The following is a 19,355-nucleotide window of genomic DNA, read 5'->3' as shown; positions in this document are numbered from 1 at the left end:
ACTGGTGGCTCTGCCCTGGGTCTAGGGTAGTGTTGAAGGTAGAAATGCCACTGCCCTCAATTCCAAATATTATTTGGCAAAAATATTGTCCTAAAATAAATATGGTTGATTTTATCCCGTGTGCCAACATATTCCGGTTTAAATAAATAATTGACTGAGATATTCAGGACATTAAGCTATATTCCTGTTTCTTCAAACACTTCTCTTGCAAATGCAATGCCAAACAAGCAGGTGTGTAAGTGTTTTGTTTGTGTTTTACTATCACAACTTCCATTCACAAAATTAGATTTTCCAGTAAGTGCTGACAAAGTTCAACCTTTCTTTTCTAGCATAAATGAAGAAATTTCATCAACGAAAAATAATTGATTTCAGCCACCAAGACACAGGTAAGTTTTTTGTAGCTTTAATGCAATTCTTGTTAACATGATAATAGTTCATCATGTCCAGATTGTACCAGAAGGTAATGAATGAAACAATAGTTATGCCCTCATAGAAGCCTCAGCATAAATTGCTCTCTAGGCCCTGATAATTACCCCGTGGGGGGGGGGGTGCCAAACTGTTGAGCCTAGCCCCTGACCAAGTTTACATTACAGGAAAAGTACCAAAACAACTGCAATGTTTCCTTTCATTTAAATTGTCCTTTATGCTTTATTTATAGATTTAATTTCTTTATTAAAACATTACATTTTTTCATATGTCTGTGTGCCCCCATTTTAACAATATTTTGGGGGCCCCGGATGTAGCTAGTAGCAGGAGTGACCAGAATCCCTGGTGGTGGGACAGGGATGCCTTATGACATCAGGATCTTTGCCCAACAAATCATTATTGGAATTAATAAACACCAAACTTTCATTTTATATTTTCTGTCCTGTATTTGGAAGAAAAGCACAAACACACAGATATGTGTCTTTATTTTAAATTTGCGGTAAATTAAGATTAGTTAAACATTGTGTTTGGCTGTGAACCATACCTTAATGTAGAAGATTTTGAATGCTGCTTGCCTTCCATTCACATAGGCAACCACTAAGCGATCTTGTTCTTTAGATCAAGCCTGATGTTCCAGCTGCTGTTGGAACTTGCTACTCAATAGATTTTGTCCAAAAAAAAATCATTGTGGTTTTTTTTTTCTTTATAATTATTCCCCAGTTCCACCAGTGAAAGAAAAATCTGAGAGAAAACCGGTTACTTTGCAAAGCAAGGTAGAACTCTTGGAAGATGAATTAAGAGAAGGGTACAGGCAGGAAGCTTTAACATTGAATGCAACAATGGAGAATATGACACGTATTTACCTTACAAGGTAACTACCAAAACAAGACTAGAAACGATGTACTTCAACTAGTGATAGACTAGTTTAAAAAAAAAAAAGAAAATTAATGGCTGGATAAAAATGTATATTTAGTGTTAGATGTCAAAGAAACTGCTTAGTTAAATGTGGAGTAAGGTTTGCATCAAATGCAAATAAACGACTTCACAGCTATTTATCTGCATGTGAATGATGTCATCACAAGAGGAATAGGCAACAACTTCTCATCCTTTAGTGCATTTCATATGTTTATGTGCTAGTAAACAATATTCCGTAAGGATATGTCCACTAACATGCCAGGCTACATCCACATACAGGCTCCGGATCCACATGGACAAACTGGCAACAAAGTTTGGGTAAGCTAGCTGGGGCGTGGCCGTCTTATTTAGATTTAGGGCGGCCTGGGGGGCCCAGCCTGCCCCTGACTAAAGCCATAGAATACCCCAACCTTTCTTGAATTCTCTCTGCCTGCAAGTCCAGATGAGTCATCTAATATTAGTTCTAAGTAATACAGACAGTGGAGGGCTGACAAGAGGGCCAATTGCTCCGGTTTTGGACCCCTACCTGAAGCTTTTTTTTGTGTTCTACTTGCAATTTCACATGTATCTATTGGGGTACCAAAAATAACTTGGACTTGGACTCGGAGCATGCAAATCCAAGGTTGGTTCTTTCTGTGCTTCTTCAAATGGCATTCTATGTGTTTCCTTTCTTAAAATGGGTTTTGGACATGACTGGGTGGTAGACATTCCGCATGTTGTCTCACAGACATGCCTTGGGTTGCTTTATTACTTGGCCACTTGGCCAGCCTTTCACCTGGAGCTGCCACCCGTTCCCAATACAGACCCCTTCTTGTGCAGCAGGATCCATTTTTTCACTGGATGGGGGCCCTTCCACTTTTGTCATGGTTGTGCTAAATATCTATCATAACAAAAAGAAAATCAAAATATCAACCTGGAAGTTTTAATTGCATCTCTTTACTAAATACATGTATTTAAATAACAGTAGAGTTCCATGACATGGCCAATATGCAAGTAATTATCAACTTTTTTGGCATGTAATTTATCCATATGTTTACGGATTATGTCATTTCCCTGAGTTATCTGATATTGCTTCCTAAACGTAATCCAATTTGCAATGTATCTAGGATGTATCTAAGATTATGTCTTGTCCCTTTTTAGGTTTCAAGCATTAGAAAAAGAACTAAAAGTAGCATGGTGGGAGGTGGGCAAGGCTGAGAAACAACAGTTGGAGGCTCAGAAAACCCAATCTGAGCTTCTTCATCAGAACCGGGAGCTATTGAAGACATTACAGCGTCTACGCCATTCACTAGAAAAAAATCAATGGAAACAGAACCAGAGGAATCGTTTCTCTACTGAAATTACACACTGGAAGTTAATGGACAGGGCCCATAGGCAGTATCCTTTCTAGCACCATTAAATATGAAGAAGAATACACTTCAGAGGAATGCAAAGTTGTCTTATTATTATTTCAACAAAAGCTAAATATATCCGGCTTTTAATCAGTGTTAGGTGTTGGGAACTTTGATATAAGTGGTTTATGAGATCAAAAAACTATTATTTACAAATTATTTCTTTTTTCTCCTGCTTAAGAGCTAATAGGGAACAATAAACATTTTGTACACCTTCCCACTTGTTGTGGTCTCCATTGTCCACCAGGTTCCACTCACTGTGCCTTCACATCATTTTTGGACATGTTATGGATATGCTATATCAATGTAAAACTCTCTACAGAGATGCATGGCTCCATCCAGTTTAATGGCATATTAGCCTGTTTGGCAGACTACCTTGTCCGTAGAATGGATGTAGTGATATTTATCTTCAGTGCTGCCCTAAGCCTAGCCTTCTGTGGTCTCCATCCTTACTGCTGAGCGCCAGAATAGGATATCCCTGTGTTCCAACTATTAAAGACGCAGTGCGACTGAGAACAGTACATCCATAGTGTAAAGCCGTTCTTTGGGGAGATCTGTCTTGAAACCGGCAGAGGCGCACCAAGGAGACCGATCACCTACTAGGACGTTCTGCTGCAGTTCATGCTTTCTTCACTGGAGACTGAATAGATAAATGTAACCCACAAAATTTCCAAGGTCTCCAATTTTCACGCACAAACGCTCTATGGATTTGACTGGGATTCACCGGGGTAAATGGGAGACCCTGGTGATCTGGCATAGCTGTGCAAAGGTTGGGGCATGCATATGTACTGCTAGCGCGTGCACATGCGCAGATATCCAGCTGCCATGTGTAAGTGAATGAACAATGTTTCTTACTGAAATGCTGTTTGGATTGCTGCCAAATAAGTGAATAACCTTATTTTGTCGTTTCCATTATTAACAGTAACATGTTTGATATACTTTATAAGTAATAACAGTTTACAGTGAATTGTCCATATTGTCCAGGCATGTAAAAGCAATGAAAAAAAATTAAACACTAAAGAAAAACTGGCAGTCTTATCTGTCATCAAATATAGACTAAAACTAGTCAATAGGTAAATGTAGGGTTAAAACCTCCAGAAATAATATCGGCGAAGGAAGAAAAAAAAAAAACGACCGCGGCAGGACTCGAACCTGCAATCTTCTGATCCGAAGTCAGACGCCTTATCCATTAGGCCACGCGGCCACTTGCTATTACATGGCTCGTGAGTGAGGAAAACGTGTGGTTTCTGTGTGTTCTCGGTGCTGTGTGTTTCCCTCAAAGGCAGTTTTATATTATTACACCGGCACTTTTGGCTAGCAGCCTTCATTATGTAAACGGATATGCCCATAATCGGTATAATACGCCCGCCCCCTTTTCAGAGGTTTTTTGGCCTGCCGAAGCTTCCGTCTGAGTGGTGCATCCTTAAATTTAGTCCCCGGTTTTTGTAGGCTGCAGAGGCTGTCCTACACACTTTGTGAGTAATTTAAGAGGTAAACTAACCTACCGCTTGGACACAGAGCCTTATCCATTAGGGGCTTATAACGGGGACGAGCCGTCGGTTTTATTAGTAAGAGGTCGGTATTAATATACAACACGTTTATTACTGTATTTACTCCAGTCACTCTCTGGGTAGAAGGTTCCCAAACACTATAGTAACTTATTATTTTGTATATATATGAATAACTGACAAGCTTTAATACGTCATAAGTGTAAATAATTTATATGACAACTATACCAAATAATTTGCTTATCACTCCAATCTATTTTAATTAGTAGTACTAATCATTTAAATTGCATTTAACGGTTTCCAGTTAGTATGTTTTTTTAAAGTGTATTAGTGATTTGTACAAGCAATATCTTGGCTGGTTATCTGAAAAGAGGGGATGCTTTATTTATTTGGTGTAAAAAAATCCACATAAGTTATTTATAACATTATATAATATATATAATAAACATATCATACACGTTAAAGATCTTTATGTGTTATCTGCTAGGTATCATTATGCAGTATTGAAGGAGGACGCACCTATATTCACCAAAAATGAAATTATTGCTGAGGAACACCTCGTGTCTTTTACGTCCTTGGAAGATAAGGGCTTGGAGATGCTGCAAATGTTCTTCTGCGTCATCATTACAAAGAGAGTCTATTTCGGGAGCAGATACACATCAAAGACGTATGAACCCACTTAATATCCAGATGCTTTCTAAAGGGTTGCATGATCAAATATTTCAGGGAAGTCCGACATCATACGGTGAAGAACGTATTCAGAAGAGCATAAACCATTTGAAGGCTCATGATCTTTGGGGCCAAGAAACGTCTACGGTAAATGATGTAGAGCTACAGCTCCCCAAGATGTATGGAAGTAATATAGAAGAACACTTCAAAATTTTGGCTCAGAAGCAAAACTTTCCATATCTGGAGGCCGCTAATGATCTTCTGCAGTTCGCTCTGCCGGACATGCCACAGGAGTGGGCTTGGCAAACCGGATGGACAAAGTATACATCAGGAGGAGGACAAGAGCTTGTAGACTTTCCAGATGAAAGAGCTTTAGTGTTTGATGTGGAAATTTGCATGTCTGAGGGTCGCTGCCCAACATTGGCTGTAGCTGTTTCTCCTCGCTGTTGGTGAGGCATACTTTTTGAACAAGTCTATAGCGTTATAGCTTCACTATAGTATAATAAATAAATATTTTCTCTTTGTAGGTACTCGTGGTGCAGCAGAAGACTGATAGAGGATAGATTTACTTGGTCTAGCCAGCTTTCTTTGTCCGATCTTATCCCACTGGAGACCTCTATAAATTCCAACTGCGTCAATAAACACAACTGGACTGAGAGACTGGTTGTGGGACACAATGTTAGCTTTGATAGAGCCCTCATTAAGGAACAGTATCTAATTAAAGTAAGAACAGAGTCATTCTAGTATTCTTATCCCTATAATACCTGGGCAACAAAAGTGTCAATACAGATTTAGGAGATAATACAGAAGGCAACAAACAAATGACTGTTTCTATTTCATATTGGTTTGCATGTAATGTACAAGCCACATTAGCACCTTTTATATATTGTTTGGCTGCTGCTGTATTTTTAATGTGGATACACATCTGAAATGTTACATGTTTGCTATCTCCTGAATAAGGCAAATTAGATCTTCATTTTGACTATATAAAATAACATACACAAGCTAAGCTTTTAAGATGGCTTGTTACCAATTTATCTTAATTTTTTTATTCTGTTGTAATATATTCTGTGCATTTAGCTCTGTAAACTAGTATTTATCTTGATGATTGTCAGGGTTCTAAAATGAGGTTTATGGACACCATGAGTATGCATATGGCTATATCAGGCCTGACAGGGTTTCAACGGAGTCTGTGGATGGCCAGCAAATATGGAAAAAAGAAGGGTTTACAGGAAGTCAAGCAACATATCCAGAAAACCCGGAGCAAGTATGATGGACCTGCAGTGAGTATTTTGGAACAGCCAATTTTATATCTTTTATATCCTTTTTTTCTTCAGTTTATCAAATAGTTTTCAGTTGAAGTTGAGTGCTTTTTGTTCAACACTAACCTTCATGAACAATCCATCATAGTTAATCATCATCATCATTTGTGAATAAAATATGTCCACGCTATTAAAAATGAGAGCAGCTATAGTCTTGAAGATGAAAATCCCAGTGCTGATTTACAGCAAAGCGGAGGTTTCTCTAACTGGCTTACTGTGTGTTCCAGATCACCTCATGGGACTGGGTAAATATTAGCAGCATAAACAATCTTGCTGATGTACATGCTCTGTATGTTGGAGGTCCACCTCTGGAAAAAGAAGCACGGGACCTGTTTGTGAAGGGAAGCATGAAAGACATTAGAGCTGATTTCCAGGTAATGATTGGTAAAGCAGAGGCTTTGTAGAGGATACCATTCTGAAAATGAAAATGCAATGAGAAATTCAATTTTATTCCGTAATAAATATATGAATGTAGTGTATAATGCACCACAGTACTACTGAATGACGACAACGATTGTATCATTGGAAACTCTTTTTATAATTATTATTATTTGTTTTATAATTAAAGGAACTCATGAAATACTGTGCTCTTGATGTTCAAGCAACTCATGAGGTGTTTCAGGAGGTGTTTCCCCTCTTCATGGAGAGGTAAAGTGATTAATAATGGATCCTGGCATAAAAAACAGTTTCTGATCTGAATGGGAAAAAATAATGTATATTATGCTGCATTTTAAAGGCATACACAAATATATTTTGTTTTATACAGTATATTTAACCTGCACACATCTTCATCAGGTGTCCTCACCCTGTGACCTTAGCAGGGATGTTGGAAATGGGGGTTTCCTACTTACCTGTTAACCAGAACTGGGAGAAATACCTGGATGAAGCTCATAGTACATATGACGAGCTCCAGAAGGAAATGAAGAAGTCTCTAATGAACTTGGCCAGTAATGCCTGCCACTTGCTTAATGGAGACGCGTATGTGAAACACTTGTACTACATTTAAACACAATACTAATAATTATTTCATGACATTCCTGTGGTGCATTGAAAATTAAAGCTGTACCTTTTTAGTTTAATTTGCATCCACTTTAAACCTGAAAATTGGAAAGGATTTTGTTTCATGTTGTGTATACCTATACAATGGAAATGTTTAATTTTGGTTTTTTTAAAACCTATTAGTTACATCACTTATGATGTTCAGCCACATATACACACTCCTCTTATGCTACTTACTTGACATTTTAGTACCACAGAAGCAGGTGTTCAGTTTTAGTAGTGCTGGAAGACTTCTATGTTGAAAGCCCCAGGGTGTGTTTGAAAAAGATACATGCAAAATGTATAATGTAGCTAGAAATTTTACCAGATACGTCATCACCAACAGAAAGCCCTTGGTATAGTATTAGAACTTCCACCAGTTGCTTGAACATTTTAGACATGCTATATTTCGTTTAATCTCTTCTCAGGTACAAAGAAGATCCGTGGCTTTGGGATTTAGATTGGGATACACAAGAATTCAAGCAGAAGAAGGTGAAGGTCAGCAAAAAACAGAAGGAATTACAAGAAAACGTAGAACGTTCTGTTGGAAACACAGACCTTCCAGATAATAATGAAGGTCAGAGAAACTGTTGTGCTCGTCGTTGTTTGGCATTATGGTACCATGGATTGAGGAACACCTGTCTTCAAAAATGAGCCAAATTGTTTAATTAGTAGGGTATATGAAAACTTTATGCAAAGGATTTGTAAAAATAGCAGTAAACATCATTTTTTTGGACTTGAAACATGAGTTAAAAGATTTTAATTTATTTTCCATTTTTCAGGGACTATATTAGGCTTTCTTTATGAATGGAAGCATTACGTTTACACAATGTGATGCTCCATTCATGTGGAGTGCTGCTAATCAGACTGATCCGCAGCCTCAAAAACATAAAAAAAAAAAACATAAAAAAAAAATTGCTGTCTAAAGGCCTACTATGGCTGCCTTCTACCATCAAAATTTAAAATAATGTTTGCCAACAGCTTGCCACCACCTACATTTTTTTTAACATATTCCTTTTTTTATTATTATTTTAAAAACAGTCTGTGGATTACAACCTCCATCACACTTAGCCATGCTGATGATATAGGTGGTCGGAGTTGTAGTTCACAAAAGCGGATGGATTTCTGGGTGCCTACTCTGGAGGGGCAGCTGAATACATTATTTTTATTTATTTTTTTGTTTTTAGAAACTGTACAAAAATTCCTAACCAATGGCAAAGTTTTTTTTGAAAAATAAAAAAATGATTGCTAACTTTGGCAAAAATCTGTATAACACATGAAATACGGACTGTTCGCTTTCCAGAATTATAGCTAAAAATGGATTTGTGACCGTGGACTTAATGCAATCACAATTTCATTTGTTAATGTAGACCCTGGGCCACCTAGCGAAGAAGAGGAATCCCAGCCTTCGGCCAGTGAGATTTACTTGGAGAATCTCAAAAACAGGACTCTATCTTTGCTACCAAAGAGAGCCCAGCACTTGCCTGGTCACCCGGGGTAAGAATCGTATGTAACAAAGTAGTTAATGAAATGATTCATCCCCCTGTCCTTCATCTATAAGATTTCAGATTTTTTTTTTCTATTTTTAGGTGGTATCGAAAACTTTGTCCTAAACTGGATGATCCGGAGTGGGTGCCTGGTCCAGGTCTCATTACCCTTCAAATGAGATTGACGCCTAAACTAATGCGTTTAACATGGGATGGCTACCCTCTGCACTACTCAGAAAAACATGGCTGGGGTTACCTTGTTCCAGGCAGGAAAGATAACATATTGAACAGTCTAGAAGGTGACGATGCAGTCCCCTGCCCACACAGGTATTGAGTATTGGTTTTTCTGGATTTCATTTATTGTTCCCATAATGTAGCTTTCATTGGTGTGTGGAAATCACATATTGCTTGTTTTCAGAGCAATTGAAGCTGTTAGTACCAAATACAACCAAAGTAAAGCAAATGGACAAAATGAGTCACAAGAAGCCTCCCTTCAAGAAGAGTTCATGCTGACGGAAGATCGTACCATCTGGGAAAAGGTGTGGGATGCGATTGCTGCATAGTATGCAAGAATATTTCACTTATTCTTCAAACAAGAATCAACAATTACCAAGAGCGATCACATTGAACTAATTGAGCACACTCGTATTTTCCCAGGTAGAGGCACTAAGCCGTTTGGAGACAGAATTTGTCCCTGAAACACCAACCAAAGGACATGTGGGAAAAAACAGCAAAAACAAAGCGGTAGGTTTTTGTGTAGACAATCTGAAAAAAGTTCAGATTAATAGAACAAAATAACGGTCATGTCACTTTCTAACTGTCTTTGTACTTTTGGGTGTATTTATTTTGTTTGCCTAGAACTAAAGTGGATACATCTATTAAGAGCACAGGGTCAAAAGCGATTGCTGTTTAGAAATGGCGGGTACTGTACTGGTGACCATAGTAAGGGAATAGTGATGTATTGAATGAGATCCAAAGAAGTGATCCTTGGATAATATATTCATGCAATTTTCAATAGCTCACGCTGGATGTGAAAGGTTAAGTAGATGTAATTGATAAGCTCAAGAGCCTAAAATAACATTTTAACGTGAGTAAGTGCAGAATTTTCAACTTCGTTGTTTTTTTTATGTTTCTTTTAAACAATTTTCCGTTTTATCAGGAACCCTGTCCAGCATTGAATACAGAAATGAAACTTTCACCTGTTTATCACCATGGAAATGGCCCATGCAATGATGTCAACGTTTCAGGCTGCTGGTTCTACAGGCTGCCACACAAGGTGCGTCTAAAGTTGGTATTGTGTTTAATATTTTAAATCATACCATCAGTGGGTAAAAAGCCATGGTTTGCAGGAGAATTATAGCTTCACCTCTCAGACTTCAATAAGCATTATGAAGGTTCAGCCCCAGTGAGCTTTCTCTCCAAGCCCTTCATTAGCACTAATGCAGTTACATGACTTTCATTAAATCTCACTGCTTTAACCCCTTAACCCCTTTGCGACCTTTGCCGGTTCAGGACCGTCATGACATGAAGGTCACTAAATGACCTTTGACGGTCCTGAACCGTCAAAAAGTAAAATAAGCTTAGAAAGTGATCAACGATCACTTTCTTCGCTTAAACGGCGTTACTGTAATGCCTCGATGTCGAGGCATTCAGTAACGCCGAGATCGGCATCGGGGGCCATGTCTGGCCCCTCCCCGAGGCGTCAACAACCGCCATACATTGTATGGCGGCGGACGCCCGTTTTAAAAGCGTTTAGGAGGCGATCGTTGATCGCCTCCTAAACTTAAATGGTGTCGCTGGAATGCCTCGATCAGGAGGCATCCAGCGACACCAAACACTTACCTCTGGGTGGGCTGTGACCGCTCCGGAGAGCGGTCACAGCCGCAGCTGCCGGTGTTCTTCGCCATCAACAAGATGGCGGCCGCCCTGTAAAAGAAACAAACAAGTTTTTAAAGTTCGCTAGATGGTCTAGAGAACTCTGGCTCCACTTGCAGGTTGAATACTGGTACTGCATTCAACCATGCAAGTCAATGGAGCCCAGCTTTCTAATCACAATGTGATTAGTAAAATATTTAAAAAAAAAAAAAAAATATGGAAAAAATTAAAAGTGCTAACATTTAAAAATAATTATGCAGTGATGTCACTAGATGAACCATCCAGCAAAATGTGTAAAAAAAAAAAAAAAAAAAAATTCTCAAAAATCTCAACAAAGAGTTAAAATAAAAGCACTTCAAATACCCAAGGGGTGTCTAATATAAAAAAAATGGCTGATGGGGTAAATTGGAGTGGCTGAGCTCAAAGATAGGGCATAGGTACAGACTTTCCAAAATGGACACAAAAAACGCACTTCCCAAATGTGGCATTTTAAATCTCAAACAACACGACAAATCCATGCATGTCGGGTATCACTGCACTCAGGAGATGTTCCTGAACACACATTGGGGTGTGGTTTGACAGTGGCATATACCAGGACCTGTATATCTATAACTAAAGTACAATTTGTGTGAAAAAAAATTACTATTACAAAGTTTGACAAAGTGTAGTTGTATAATTGGTGCATGGAAAGGGTTAAAATAACAGCATTTGGAATACCCTGGGGTGTCTAGTTTTCAAAAATATATGGTTTGAATGGGTTAAATTGAGTTAACCGGCTTCAAAGATGTTCCAAAGAGGAGATGGAGGCAGAATGACCAGATTTGTTAAAAAAGATTTGGAAATCATAAAACGCTGCTTGTACTTATTGCCCAATAACTTACAAAAAACAGCAAAAAAACATAAAAACATTGGGTATTTCTAAACTCAGGACAAATAGTAGAATCTATTTAGCTAGTTTTTTTACTTGCTTTTTTAGGTGAGTAAAAGATTTTTCAAATAAAAGTCATAAATGTGTTTTTTTTCAATTTTTCACCATGTTTTTTTTATTTTTTTTTATAGTAAATAAGATGATACAATCAAAATAATGGTATCTGAAGAAAGCCCATCTTGTTCAATTTTTCACCATGTTTTTTTTATTTTTTTTTATAGTAAATAAGATGATACAATCAAAATAATGGTATCTGAAGAAAGCCCATCTTGTCCTGAAAAAAACAATATATAACTTATGTGGGTACACTAAATGGGTGAGGAGAAAATTACAGCTGAACACAAGCACCACAAAAGTATTAAAACAGCCTCGGTCCCACAGGGTACAAAACGAAAAATGAGCCTGGTCCTTAAGGGGTTAAGGACCAGGCTGTGTTTTATCTTTTGTACCATTGGGACCGAGGCAGTTTTAACACTTTTGCGGCACGCGTGTTTAGATGTAATTTTCTCCTCACTCATTTAGTGAACCCACACAAATTATATGTTGGGTTTTTTTTTCAGGACAAGAAGGGCTTTCTTCAGATACCATATTTTTGATCATATTAAATAATTTCCCATTAAAAAAAAAAGAAATATGATGAAAAATGTAAAAAAAAAACTTTTACTCATACAAAAAAAGCAAATGAAAAACCTACTAAATAGATTCATACTATTTGTCCTGAGTTTAGCAATACCCAATGGTTTTATGGTTTTTTGCTTTTTTCTGCAAGTTATTGGGCAATAAGTACAAGTAGCGTTTTGCTATTTTAAAACCATTTTTTTCCCAAAGCTGGTCATTCTGTCCCATGTGCTATTTTGGGTATCTTTGAAGCTGGCCGATGCAATTTACCCCATCAAACCATATATTTTTGAAAAATAGACACCTCTATTTCAAATGCTGGTATTTTAACCCTTTCCATGCACTAATTCTACTACCACCCTTTGTCAAACTTTGTGGTAGTAATTTATTTTGTGTTTTTTATCACTAAAATTGCGCTTCAGGTATGGATTTACAGCTCTTGGTATACGTCACTTTCAAACAATATGTGTTCAGCAACATCTCCCAATTAAGGTGATACTGCCCCATGCATGGGGGATATTGGCGCCCACGGGGAGGGGCCAGACATGGTCCATGATGGCGTTTAAGCAAAGAAAGTGATCGTTGATCACTTTCTAAGCTTGTTTAATGTCATGACGTGTCAGGCACGTCATAGGTCATTAAGTGACCGTTTTGCATGACGTGCCTGACCCGTCAATGGACGTTAAGGGGTTAACTATGTATTCTGGAGAGATGATGCAGCAGAAGCTCACTGTAGTTGGACTTCCATATCCTGGAGTTGGACAGTTGAAAGTATTATCCACCTGCAAACACATCCACTAACACCAGCTTTAGTTTATATGTTGCTTATGTTTTCACATTATCATCACATCTGCAATAAAAAGCCACCTCATGTAACATCTGTACTTTGCAACCTAATGAACTGGAATGTGTGAACGTTTTCCCCTAAAATTGTGTTGAGGTTTTTTACCTAATAGGCTTAAGGCTATATGAAGTCCTGTGTTCTTCATTTGCATTTCCTCTTGACCAATAGATCTGGAGGAGAGTACTTGGGGAAAATACTTTTAATAACATGTCAACTCATCAAAGTGAATGTTAGATTCTGAGGTTTGTAATCCCGGCCGAGTATTGAAGAAATGTGTTGACATATCACAAGTTGAAAGGACATTTTCTCAAGAATATGTTATAGAATTATCAAAACAAATGAAATATTCTAGACCATTTACTAACCCAACCCATTGTCCTTATGAACCTTTTTTGCCAGCACACGTCACTTGAAATTGCACGTCCTGCCATGTTATCACCAAGTGATTTATTTGGCTTCTATTCCATAGGATGGAAGTACTAATAATGTTGGAAGCCCTTTTGCGAAGGATTTTATGCCCAAAATGGAAGATGGCACTTTACAGGCCAGTACTGGTGATACCAGTGCCACACGTGCGCTGGAAATCAATAAGATGATATCATTCTGGAGAAATGCTCACAAACGCATAAGGTAATAACTGGTTGGTTTGTGTAATGATGTAACTATCATTCATTCATAATGTGGCCACTTCTCTTCAATTCCATCATTAACAAGATAACAATCCTCCAGACCTGATAAAAGTCTGTTCCTTTAGAAAGCAATGAAACTACCTGGAATAAAAAACCAAACACTGAGCCGCTTCATAAATGTTTTTTGGGTTTTTTTTTGTCTGCGGTATCATCATCCTATATAATATAATAAATATACTGTCATATGCGTACTTAAATTAGCTGCAACTCAGCAGATAACTTACATTTATAGTATGTATTAAGATATCAAAGAAATCCCTTTATCCCCCTTGTAAGGTAGTCACAGACCAAATGTGATAAAACACAAGAAGAAATGTCACAGCTTTCCTGTATTTTCAGGTTCATAGGATATATGCACTATTGCCCCCATTTTTATTTATTTTATTTTATTTATAGTTCACAGATGGTGGTGTGGTTGAAAAAAGGTGAGCTGCCTCGGAATATTACCAGGTAATTTGTGCTGGCCATATGACTCGTGCTATGATTTAGTGACTTCTGCTTATGATGTTGTGCGTATCTTATCAGTCAGAAAATCACATTGTAATATTCCATAAAACCAAGTGAGGCAATGTGGTAGGGGCTAGTCAGGCCAAGTGGCACTTTATTTGGTACGAAAGACCTGCAATTAAGGGAAGGTTGATTTTGACAATACTTGGTTGGTAGTATCCTTTATCAGTTGTGTTTGGATGGCAAGATGATGAGAAACTTTAAACTAGATTGAATAAATCTTCGTTTTCTTTATGCATTATGCTTAATCTTTGCCCCTAACGATGAATATTTTTTTATTTTCAGAAATCCTGAGTTTGATGAAGACCATACATACGGAGCCATCCTGCCTCAGGTTATCTCTGCTGGAACCATCACCCGTCGAGCTGTGGAGCCTACATGGCTAACAGCCAGCAATGCACGAGTATGTAAATACTGTGTCTCAGTAACATAAAATAATGAGGCTTCTCATTTCATGGAATTAGTTGTCCCATGGGATGTCTCCAAAAATGCTGTGCTGCCAGCTGAACTATTGTTGCTAAAGACTCTGGTATGTTAGAACCTTGACTCCACCAATTTAAATTGGGATTTAAAGATCTACTTACAAGTCAGTGAAGCATTTTATGCAAGTTCTACTGTACAGTTGAAGCCATGGCCTCAATAATCTGCCGGCCTGTGACTGGACACTGTTATGTGAAGTTTGTGTGCTTTTCGTCTGTCCTTGTAGGTGGATCGAGTGGGAAGTGAATTAAAAGCTATGGTTCAGGTGCCTCCAGGGTATCACATCATAGGAGCTGACGTAGACTCTCAGGAGCTCTGGATAGCAGCGGTTCTTGGAGAAGCTCACTTTGCTGGAATTCACGGTATTCTACATAACAATGTTGCAGAACTATTTAATATCCACATATTATTTTCCGTTCAAATCTCTGCGTGTGCTGTGCTTCCGGTATTCAGACCCCCTGTGTGCGGAAAGCCCTTCCACTCGTGGTTTCCTGCACTCGATTGGCATCCAGTCAGTGGTGTTGAATTGTCTGACCGCAGGGGAGGACAGCTTTGGAGCTGCAGTTTCTAGTGTTTTGTCCGACCTTGAATAATGTATATCAAAGTACTCACAGAGTATGTAACATATCCTTCTTTTATGGGGCTTATTTCTCTCACTTGCAGTTTCTACTGCAAAGTTTTCTTTGTAGTGTCATCTCCAATTATTTTAGCAGTGAGGGAAGCGATTTTTAAAATGACTGCACATTTCGGTGGAAAAGGTAGGCTTGGAGAATCAAATGAAGTTCGGTTGATGAGATGCTTTCCTGTGTATTTGTTCAGGTTGCACAGCATTCGGATGGATGACTTTGCAAGGTAAGAAGAGCAGCGGCACAGACCTGCACAGTAAGACGGCATCCACTGTGGGAATAAGTCGGGAGCACGCGAAAGTTTTCAATTACGGCCGCATTTATGGCGCTGGACAGGCTTTTGCTGAACGTCTCCTGATGCAGTTTAATCATCGTCTCGCTCAAGAGCAAGCCACAGAAAAAGCAAAGCAGATGTACGCGGTGACAAAAGGAATCCGCAGGTGAGGAGCAGTCTGTTTAACTTTTTTCCAGAGATATTAGAATTTACCCCCCTTCAAGCCTGTCTCGGTTCCAAGAGTTATGCTATTTGAACAGAAGCTGAGGAAATAATTATCCACATCATTGTTTGCCCTATCCCCTTTCCAGCAATTTATGTTGATGTTGGTACCATTTAAGTATTTTTTTTTTGCAGTAGTACTGACTCTTAATGCATCATTCTGTGTATTTTGCTGTGTGGTAGATACGTTTTATCCGAAGAAGGGGAATGGCTCGTGAAAGAGCTTGGACTTCAGGTTGAAAGAGGAGAGGAAAATTCTGTCAGCTTGCAAGATGTGCGGAACATTCAGAAGAAGGCCATGAGCAAGTAAGCGGTGGGTGAAGTCTAATGGTAAAGGGATGAGGTCATCAAACTGAGCTAATATTCCATTTTTAGTGCCGAATATTCTCAACAAGATGATGGGGTTTTCTGCTGTCTCTATCTGCTGTTGGAGACGCTTGAAATAAAGCCCTTCCAAGAGGGATAGATAATTGTCACGGTCACTTTTTTTCTTTTTAAATGTATTTGCCGTTATTTTTGTGCATTATGTCGGAGAAAAGCCCATCAGCCGTTGGCTGCAATAACTTCGTATCTGCATGGACAGGGCGGCACTGGGTTCAGTAAATGGCTTAGAGTTTATCCACGTTTGGAGTATGCTGCAAATCTTTACTACCTTCACGAAAAACTACAATAGGCCGATAGCAGGCGTGCGTAGTACAACGATTTTAAACAATTGCTATACAGTGGAATATGTAGTGTGGGTTATTTCTGCTAGTAATTTGCCATGTAATTAGGACTATGATTTTCCTCGCAGGGTTTGAAGCGAGGCATTGACTAGCTGGAGAATAAATGTTTGTTTGTTGCAGGTCCAGAAAGAGGTGGAACATAGTAAAGCGGAAGATATGGACTGGAGGCACAGAGTCTGAGATGTTTAACATGCTGGAAAGTATTGCCATGAGTTCTTCCCCGAGGACACCTGTGCTTGGTTGTCACATCAGTCGAGCTCTGGAGCCAGAAGCTGTAAAAGGAGAGGTACTGTCAACATCTGTCCAGTTTCCATGAATAGTTCAGCGATAAAAGGCTAAGATATAATACATATATCTCAGCTGGTTGGGGCTGGTCGCTCGGCTATATAACCGTGTCAAAGTGTGTGTTCTGTCAGCTTCATACAAAACAGAACCGGCAGTAATGGCATTGCTGTTATGGTTCACAAATGTAAATAAAGACCTGCTGCGGAGGGAGGCAAATGTTTAGTTTAGAGGAGTTAAGGAGTGTGATGGGAATTATAGCTCCCAAATGGGGGTAAAATCCTGTGTATTTTTGACCTGTATTCTGTTTTAGTATAATCATCAAATTTAACTCGTTATGTGTGCCCTTCCTGCAACATGTTGCCCACTTGCATGGACTTTGAGTGCAAATGTATTAACATCTGTAGAGAAAATGTGTATTTGGATTATAATTATATATAAGATCTGTACAAAAATTGTGCCATTTCCTAGCACTTTAAGGGTTAAGTTACCAGAGTCATCCTTTGCACAGGTTCTTACTAGAAGCTTTTGAGTTGTTTGGATGCTTTTGCCTGGAGTTTTATTCCTGCCTGTTAGTATATCCAGATGTTGGATCCATGTAATTGATGTAAACAAAAACACTTGGCTTATTTCTTCAGAATATAATTTTCTTCCTCGTTATTTGCTTCAGTTTATAACGAGCAGAGTGAACTGGGTTGTACAGAGCTCGGCTGTAGACTACCTACACCTGATGCTTGTCGCCATGAAGTGGCTTTTTGAGGAATATGACATAGAAGGCCGTTTCTGCATCAGTATCCACGATGAAGTGCGCTACTTAGTGCAAAGTGAAGACCGATATCGAGCAGCACTTGCTCTGCAGATCACAAACCTCCTTACAAGGCAAGTATATATAAACATGCTCATAAACATGGCAGGTGAGCTTAATTAGGCTTTGGTCATGTCATAGAACCAAAATCTTTTATTATGTTTACATATTTGTTGCCAACTTTATTAGGGTAAGAAGCGCAGACAGTTTTGTTTTTTTTTATATACATTGTACAGCCAACACACTGTATTTGCAGCATGCGCAAACATGTTTGATAGGCCTCATATTATACATTTGTATTATTTGAGCCTGAGACTAGCTTAGCGCACCGACATATTTTCTTTACCTCAATTGTTACAGATCCAAGGTCCTGTAGACACCGGAATTTTCTTTCAGAAGATCAGGGACATATTGTGGCCTAGGCCAGCAGATCTCCTCAACCGGCCTGCTTGCGAAACTGGGACACCCTCCATAGTGTACTAGAAGGCCTTTAAGACACAGAGCACATGGATATGACGTCCTAAAAGCAGTGCAGAATGACTAATAGAGCTCTGCACAAGTTTAATAAATCGTGCCTATGAGTCAAAGTACAAATCTGTCCCCACTAGTCTTGTTTGAAATTATTATATTTATTTATAGGGCGCCAGAAGATTAAGTTTTGGCTCTTTGTTTCAGGTGCATGTTTGCTCACAAACTTGGAATGGAGGACTTGCCCCAATCGGTGGCGTTTTTCAGTGCAGTAGATATCGACCGGTGCTTGAGGAAAGAAGTCACCATGGATTGTGTAACTCCATCAAATCCTACGGGTATGGAGAAGAGATATGGCATTCCCCAAGGTATGGATTGTTTAATAATCACTAATAAGGGGCGAGAACTCAAATATATATAAATTGATGTATATTTATATTACATAAAGGAGGGACCTGCTTCGTCTAGTACAAATAAGTCAGGGAGACAGAACTCGGCACACCAGCAAAGGCTGGCAAATGACACTATAACATATGCACATAGCTTTTTTTATTCTGTATCATATCCGTGTGAAACCAAAACCCGGTTATCAAATGTCACACAACATACTTTACACAAATATCAATGAACAAGCGGAATGGGCAGCTTAACTAACACTGTAGTCAGTTTGTTTTTTTTAGGTTTTATATCTCTTAGAAAACATTTTTTATACATAAGGAGAAACTCAAATCTTCTCCATATTACACGTTCTGTATTGGATTGAATTGATCGTGAGCCTCTGAATTGGTTTCTTAACAAATCACCACAGCTCAGATACATCAGCAGTCGTGTGCAATTTATTGTGTAAACATTTCACCTCGCCATAAAAATACAACTATGTACATAACATGGATTCATTTTCATACCATTTAATAACTATGAAAATAAAACTAGTTTTGGAATATTTATCGTTTGCTAAATGTAATTCAGGTAATGTCAAAGCTGGATTAACGAGGACAATGGTTTTTTGTTTGTTTTTTTTAAACCCGTTTATTTAAAGCACAGACAGCTCTGTTTTATCCGCTCTCTTCTCTTCCACAGGGGAAGCCCTGGATATCTATGAGATAATTAAAATAACCAAAGGTGTGCTGCGAAGGGAAAGTAAAACAAGTGCATAAAGGGGATGGCTTTTAACAGACTCCTATGGAGTCTAACAGACAAGAGAAAAGAAAGACCTTGTCCCAATGTGTGAAGGAAAGTAGATAATAAAGAATGAT

At 38.6% G+C, this 19,355-nt stretch overlaps 1 protein-coding gene and 1 non-coding gene across 2 annotated transcripts; one reads left to right on the top strand and one right to left on the bottom strand.

The window, feature by feature from the left end:
• Positions 1-334: 334 nt before the first annotated feature.
• On the top strand, positions 335-19,256 carry LOC149300001 (DNA polymerase subunit gamma-1-like). Its single transcript, XM_089485496.1, has 25 exons — positions 335-386; positions 1,147-1,297; positions 2,482-2,718; positions 4,873-5,358; positions 5,437-5,632; positions 6,025-6,192; positions 6,459-6,605; positions 6,800-6,879; positions 7,027-7,209; positions 7,698-7,846; positions 8,640-8,766; positions 8,859-9,083; positions 9,175-9,295; positions 9,414-9,446; positions 9,916-10,032; positions 13,491-13,651; positions 14,107-14,160; positions 14,503-14,620; positions 14,924-15,059; positions 15,517-15,763; positions 16,003-16,125; positions 16,665-16,830; positions 17,497-17,705; positions 18,307-18,467; positions 19,180-19,256. Exons 1-25 carry the CDS (start codon positions 335-337, stop codon positions 19,254-19,256), a joined length of 3,924 nt encoding a protein of 1,307 aa, XP_089341622.1.
• TRNAR-UCG (transfer RNA arginine (anticodon UCG)) lies at positions 3,864-3,936 on the bottom strand. Its single transcript has one exon. It is a non-coding gene; the product is annotated as a tRNA-Arg (tRNA).
• Positions 19,257-19,355: the final 99 nt, after the last annotated feature.

The sequence above is a fragment of the Sceloporus occidentalis genome, unplaced genomic scaffold (assembly GCF_023333645.1).
Source record: "Sceloporus occidentalis isolate IW3139 unplaced genomic scaffold, rSceOcc1.0.p SCAF_26, whole genome shotgun sequence".
NCBI lineage: Eukaryota > Metazoa > Chordata > Lepidosauria > Squamata > Phrynosomatidae > Sceloporus > Sceloporus occidentalis.
This window is presented reverse-complemented; position numbering and strand designations above follow the sequence as displayed.